At 39.6% G+C, this 7600-nt stretch overlaps 1 protein-coding gene across 1 annotated transcript in view; it reads right to left on the bottom strand.

Annotated features, from left to right (window-relative positions):
• Positions 1 to 458: 458 nt before the first annotated feature.
• Positions 459 to 7600, bottom strand: part of LOC126183623 (trypsin-1-like) — a 34099-nt gene continuing 26957 nt past the window's right edge. Inside the window, exons 5-7 of the mRNA XM_049925742.1 lie at positions 4245 to 4358; positions 3990 to 4142; positions 459 to 948 (exon numbers count right to left, since the gene is read on the bottom strand). Of these exons, the coding sequence (XP_049781699.1) occupies positions 802 to 948; positions 3990 to 4142; positions 4245 to 4358 (414 nt within the window). The 3' untranslated portion in view covers positions 459 to 801. The remainder of the gene's footprint in view (positions 949 to 3989; positions 4143 to 4244; positions 4359 to 7600) is intronic.

Here is a 7600-nt window from a genome sequence, read left to right as displayed (position 1 = left end):
TGCAAAAAAGTTTTTCTTAGTTCACCACCCTTTGAAAATGCAAATTATATTCCATTTAATTTTTTTAAAATATTTTTTGGACAATAAAAATTCAGTTGTGTTTTTGATTTTTGTATGTAAAGTAAAGACTTTCAGTAATCACTCCTTACTCTGACCTTTCAGATTTCCTTTGCATAGGAAAAATGTGTAACGAATGTAATAGATGTATATACTATGGAACTCTAACTTTAAGTACTCTGGAAATTTGGAACGTTGTCTTTAATGGAACAATATTCTGATTTAAAAAATCACAATACATTCTTTCAGATTAACATTTAAATAATACTATCATTTTCACTATGATACATAAGAAGACAATATTGCAGAAGAATTAAATAGTTGTTAGCAAATATCACTTATACAGTTAAAAATGACACTAATGACATACAACACACTGATAAATAATACAAAAATCAGTCCACATTCAAACACATTGTACTTTATAAAAAATATACTTTAAAAAAGAAACCATTGTAACAGTCACAGATGAAGTATAAAAACAGCTCATCAACATCACAGAATGAAAAATGAAGACTATGTGTTCATTGGAATGACAATTCTGGCAATAATGATTCTTTTTTACAAACTCGTTGCAGTTGACAAAGTCATTCTGCTCCACTTCCACGCACCATTTGATGAGATGTGATATTTAGTTTTATTTACACATTTGGTTTCAGTGAAATATAGTTTATCTTAAGTAACAACATATTTATTTTAGTTGTATGTGCATAGAACAGTCACTGAGTCAGCCTTATTAGTCATTCAGACATTTGTGTTATTGAGTATCCAGTTACTGAAAGCAGAAACTCGAGTGTACACATGTGGATATTCACTCCTCGCACAACCAATTGCCCATGACACGAGTCCAACCAGCTTCCGTTTTGCTACCAAACCACCGCCATTGTCACCCTATAGAAGATATGAATAGAAGTTAGAAACAATTTAGTCTATATTCTCTTATACAGAGTGTTACAAAATACATCTTAGTTAAGTATAGTAATTTAATAACTACTACTCTGAAGTAAGATACATTTTCTGTTGCTGATGTTATGCTCTTATAGAAAGGTCTGTTTGGCTTGGGGCTCTGAGGGTGAGGTGTTGGACTATAAGTCCAAAAGCCTGGTGGACTACCTTAAGAAGACAGTATGATTTTTGTCAGTCACTTGTCACATCAAAAACCAGTGGAAAAGACATTTATATGTGAAAAACGCCAAGTTACACAATGATTTAGAGCCCATGTTAAACTGTAGATTACGGTATCACTGGCGTGGCAGATCAGTTCAGAATTTGGAGGGAGGAAAGGGCATTCTACTTCTAGTAGTACGGTGCTTAATAAAGCACTGCTGTGTGCAAACCAACTTTTGGGTCGACAATGGATTTACCTTACGTTCAGCTGTTTATTAAAGTGTATCAGGATTATATAAGTAAATTGTCTCGATGAAACTTTTATTGTGTTGTCTTTCTGCGGTATTTGTTTCTTTGGTTTCCATCCTGAAAAGTCTTCAGTTCGCTCTGGCAGGTAACAGCGGTATGGTATCTAGATCAACAAACAACTGTGTTTTGAATTTTTTAGCGAGCAGCTAACGAATAAAAGGCAACATAGGGCTATATTTAAAGGCTTCATCCAATCAGAGCTGATAGTGGATTTCAGAGAGAAACTTTTAAGTAATTGCATTGCCAGAGACGAACTACTTCAACGTTCGTCTCCATATGAAGTACTATAAAAGCACTACAAAAAAATCGGAACAAGGGTCCGCAGAGACTGCTGTTGCGCCACAGTGCTTTTCAGAACAAATACGTGCAGGTAGGATCAGCGTGTGAACAGTGCCAAGCTACTGTTATCTGAAGTTTTACCACCAAATTTAACATCTCACGAGCACAAACCCTATAAGAATGGCACCATTAAAGCATTTTCAAAAATGGGACCGTTCAGTCACTGGATGTCGAACATCAAAACATGCTACTGAATTTTTGTCACATCTTATCAAGTGAGCTAAACCGACGACCATCAGTATTCGACATCTGTGTTTTGCTTCCATGATTTTTTATCACGTTTTTCTAGACCGTTTTACTATAGTTGACTCACATTCAGAAGGATCTGGGCTCAAAAAACCTCCGACCATCCCATTATAGGTCTTTCACGTTTACACTATATCACTCAGACAAATGTGTAAATGATCGTTCAGAATGATTACGTTTAATTTCCTGCCACGTTCTTGCCTACTCATTCTGCTAGTTACGACATATGCTACTCATCCCATACTACATGAAGGCTTTTCTCATCTTTTTCATACCTAGTTAGAAACATACAACTACTACATCCCACTAAACAGTTCCTTTCACTGTACCACATCCTGCCTCTTATTTCATATCATATCCTCTCCACTCCCATCTGCACCCATCTCTTACCTACATTTAACAGCAGCCTTCACCACCATTAACTTCAAAGAACACAGAACTATGCAAATCACTAATATGTGCTTAGACATTAAATCGTGTAATCGTATTTAAAGAACTTGGAGCTCAACCGTGAGAAACAAATTTTTTCATTAAAAATATTTTGTCTCACTAATCGTTACTGTTAATGACTATATATAGGGGTGGACAAAAATATGGAAACACCAAAAGCACAACACAATAGCCGCGCGGGATTTGCCGAGCTGTCTAAGGCGCTGTGCGGCTGATCCCGGCGGAGGTTCGAGTCCTCCCTCGGGCATGGGTGTGTGTGTTTGTCCTTAGGATAATTTAGGTTAAATAGTGTGTAAGCTTAGGGACTGATGACCTTAGCAGTTAAGTCCCATAAGATTTCACACACATTATTATTATTATTACAACACAATACCATGCCTACTACGGCATAGAAACTCTTTGGCATTCAAAACAGCTTCCAGTCATCTTGGAATAGATATATACAGGTCCTGTATGGTTTGCAAGGGAATGTTTTACCAATCTTCCTGCAAAATAGTGACAAGTTCAGGAAACGATCATGGAGGTGGATAAGTGATCACGCACCCTTCTCTCCAAAGCTGAGGTTTCCAGGGGAGATGCAACAACTCATCCTCATAATCACTAAACCAGTCATTGCGCGAGCTGTTGAAACAGGGACACTGTCGTCTTGGAACACAATAGCACCATAGGGAAACAAACATTGTAGTATGGGATGGACCCGAAAGCTAAAATGGTCACATATTCCTTTGCACTAACGTGACCTTACAGATTAACCGTGGGGGGAATACCACGATACGGCTGCCCGAATCATCAACGAACCCTCACTACGTTTCACTACTGGGACGTAATCTCGGTCAGAAGTTTTAAATAGAGTGAAAAAATACTCATGCAACAAATAACTTTTTTACATTGTTCGACAGCCCACGTTTTCGGCTTAAGCACCACGGTTTTCTGTTACGGCATTTACAACACTGATGGGTGGTTTTGGAATTCCAGCTCTCTCTGCAGTTCCGCACTTATGGAGCTCTTTTCGTGCCGCTTCGCGAGTGCGGCCTTCAGTTATGCAGTGACTACTACAGCTGTCGACTTCTTATTTTTCGTCACTATATTCTCAGTGACCAAGTGTTACCGTCACTCAATACAGTTTGGTCGGTGTCCTGACAGCGTGTTATGTTTTTCTGCTTTCCCTGTATGCGGTACAAATGTTCGGTACGGCACCTCTTGAAACACTAAACACATCGGATATCTTGGATACGGAAGCACTCATCATACGAGCACCAACAATTTTCCCACGCTCGAATAGACTTAGCCTCGACAGAATGCACTCAAAACTACTCAGAACACTATTCTGACCGCAGCTTACACTTGCAACGTACTTACGTGCCGCTCGTGATCAAATACAACAGCAGGTGTGGCTAACATCTACATTCATGTTCAGATATGCATTTTTCGTGGTTTTTCCATATTTTTGTCCAACCCTATGTCTTCGTTTGGAACATTACCTGGCAGCTGTCTTTTCCACCTGACGGGTATGCAGCACATATCATTCTTTTGTTGACACCTCCGAAATACATGTAGGATTTATCACATTCTGCGAAGTCGATTATTGGCACTTCCACTTTGTACAGCGTTCGAGTGTACTTGGGAACACCAAACTGAAATAAGATTTACACGTATTTTTTAAAATTTCTGAACATGAGTACTCTGAACCAGAGCATGTGAAGTCAGTGGTCTTTCCGTAACAAATCAACACATACGTTTTTAGTCCCCCATCCTGCAACCACTCCGACGGTGCCAGCAGAGAACTCTTCACCCTGCTTTGGTAACTTCACTGGTTTCACCTTCTTACTAAACTTGAATGCGGGCTTCACCTGTAATCAAATACACCAATTGTAATTAAGAAACTGAAAGAACTGTCTTCTTACACACACATACACACACACACACACACACACACACACACACACACACACACACGCACAAAGGAACATTACACAAGAGAATTTAAAATATACTGTTCGTTTAACTCGGACGGGCAACCCACATATCTGGCGCTAAATTTCTGCTGCAAAGATGTTGCAACTCTAGAACATCGACACTTGGTTAAAACACGACGAAAGAAATTGTCTGTCATTTCACGTTGCATCTTAAACAGAGAAAGTGCAGTTTTAAGAGACTACTCTCATTTAGTTGTCGATATCGTTTAAGATACAGTAAATGCTTTACTGTTGGTAGTAGAGATCTACGTATACAAACACAAGGCGAAAATTTCCTGACAGACTGATATTTTCGTCAGAAAGCTAGTACTGATGTCCCTCAGTTTCCCCACTTCCAAATCACCATGTTTGACTGCTGGGTTGTCCTGATTAAATGTGACTATTTTCCATTTGCAGCTGAGGCCCCTTCTCACGTAGTTTTTCATTCAGTCAGGCCGGTAGATTTGAGCAGTTTTTTTTTTTTTTGCTAGCTTTGTTTTGCTCTTGCAGGGAAATTAGTATCGGTAAAAATAATCCATTTTTTTGTTCCAGAAAACACTAATCAGTGTGTTTCTGGCGGATGAAATCGACTTCACTTGTTTTTGCTGCAGGGACACTGGCTTCCACCAGCTGCTATTTTGTTTGTGGCGTGTAGTGGCGAACCCACGTCTTATTCTGAGCAACAAATTGGCACACAAAATCAGTTGGATTCTTTATGAAATATTGCAAATATTACTGACAATTTCGCCATAGAACATGCTTTTGGATAAGATTTAAAATGATTCGTTGTGCACTTTCTCGATGGTTTCTCAAGCTGTTGAATTTTTGGGACATCGTCCCTGTGGGTCATCGTCAAGACATTGAATTTAGCCACTCGATTTTTTATTGCTGGGCTTGAAGCATCAAGTCTTCACTTACTTGGATGAACTTCCAACAGTGAGCTTTATTGCGGCAAAGTTACCTAGCTCATCTATTTGAACAGAACACATGCAGCATGGTTACTTTAAAATGTTAGAAAATAGAATTGCTTTGATACCAACGCCTTCTCTGTGCCGTGCAGAGAACGTTTCACTTCGTCCTTTTATGCGGCTGAAACTCTTGCTGTCATTTACTGAGGATTGAGGCAGCCCGCAGCACTACCCAACTTTATTCTCTGATCATCGCGCGAAAGAGTGCACAGCAAAACAAAGATACAATTGGTGTTCGTATGATGAAGATTTTTTTTATAACCCACTCGTTTGTTTAGTAGGTTGGAAATTATCGTCTGTCACTCTGTGATTTCATCCAGAGATCAGGGAGATGTCAAATTTCACAAAAACCGTTAACGGATGACACAACATAAATATGATTTTAATTCACACTGATAAAAGGATTTACTTTGAGATCAAGTTTGTTACCCTGATTCATTGATGTAGGTATTCTGTACTTGCTATCCATATAATACAATAAATGACAGAAAAGTTTTACATCTATGGAACAACTTAAATAAAAAAAAAGGTGATGGAGTCATAATATGTATCTCCTAATGCGTTATGCGCTCACCGCAGAAGACCAACAGCACCTCTCACTAGTAAAATATGGATTTAGCAAGATTACTGATTACTTCTTGCCAGTTATTTATGAAGAATGTCCAGACTCGCTGCTGTGCGATACTGACTTTTATTTCTTTAATTTTCACTAAAAATCCGTTTCGGGTAACATTGCCATTATCGAGAGATCTGGTACAATGTGGGTGCCATAGTGTGTTTATTTCGTGTTCGTTCATCCACGGAACTATTGACCCAATGTCTTCGAGCACTGCCGGCCGGTGTGGCCGTGCGGTCTAGGCGCTTCAGTCTGGAACTGCGTGACCGCTCCGGTCGCAAGTTCGAATCCTGCCTCGGGCATGGATGTGTGTGATGTCCTTAGGTTAGTTAGGTTTAAGTAGTTCTAAGTTCTAGGGGACTAATGACCACAGATGTTAAGTCCCATAGTGCTCAGAGCCATTTGAACCATTTGAATCTTCGAGCACTGCAGTATCATGTTGTTCATGGAATGCACCCTATCACCTCGCTTGCATAGAGTGCGAAGGCGACTGCGACCAATTTAGGTTAATATTTTGCATTCTGTTTCCATCTACTGGGCCCGCCGAAATCCATATGCTGTGTCATCTCTGCCGACAGTCTGTGTGCAAGCGATAATGCTCGTTTGTGGTGGTGGGTTCACATGGACGGTCTTGGTTTTATAATCTTCAGAAAATCACCCTTTGAATGACGACCGTTTTGGAACGGGCGCCTTTCATGCGCCGCGGAATTGCTCAGTATTCGGTGAAAGTCACTTGTCTGATCACATACATTCAGCCAGGCGTCGCCTCTTCCTGCTAAAACTACGTATTTTCACCAAAACGAGAAAGTACAATCCTCTGTCTTGGCGCGAGGGGAGAGCTCTGACATGGTCTGGCAAATGAGAATGCTAGGTGGCAGAATTCGGCTTGTTTCACCTCGGTATGCTGGGCAAAGAAATTGTTTCCTTGTTCGTTGCCCAGTGCAGCACGTTGTAGCCAACAGTGCATTCGACCAGCAAACAAATGATATTACGGTGAGATCGTAGCCAACCACTAGCACTGCAATAGGTTTCAGCACTACGCACCGGTAAACTCAAGTGATTTACAGGTAGCATTGCCACTCAAGACGAAGTTTTTCACGGTATATTATTTACTTTTTGAATCTGAAACGTTGTTCGGAAGAAATTTAAGATACTCTTACATAACCATATTTTCGAGATGTACATTTGGGACACATTAAAAATTGTTAATATTGCAAAAAAATCTTAATGAAACGTATAAATGCAAGATGTCGCTTTAATTCGTTAGAAAAAGCATATTCATTTATATTAAGACTTCTGGTCAGGTGAATACAGGGTTATAAATACAAAATCAAATAGGGGTAATGCAGGAGTCGGTTTAATAATGAATAAAAAAATAAGAGTGCGGGTAAGCTACTACAAACAGCATAGTGAACGCATTATTGTGGCCAAGATAGAGACGAAGCCCACGCCTACTACAGTAGCACAAGTTTATATGCCAACTAGCTCTGCAGTTGACGAAGTAATTGAAGAAATGTATGATGAAACAAAAGAAATTATTCAGATAGTGAAGG

Source organism: Schistocerca cancellata, chromosome 4 (genome assembly GCF_023864275.1).
Source record: "Schistocerca cancellata isolate TAMUIC-IGC-003103 chromosome 4, iqSchCanc2.1, whole genome shotgun sequence".
NCBI lineage: Eukaryota > Metazoa > Arthropoda > Insecta > Orthoptera > Acrididae > Schistocerca > Schistocerca cancellata.
This window is presented reverse-complemented; position numbering and strand designations above follow the sequence as displayed.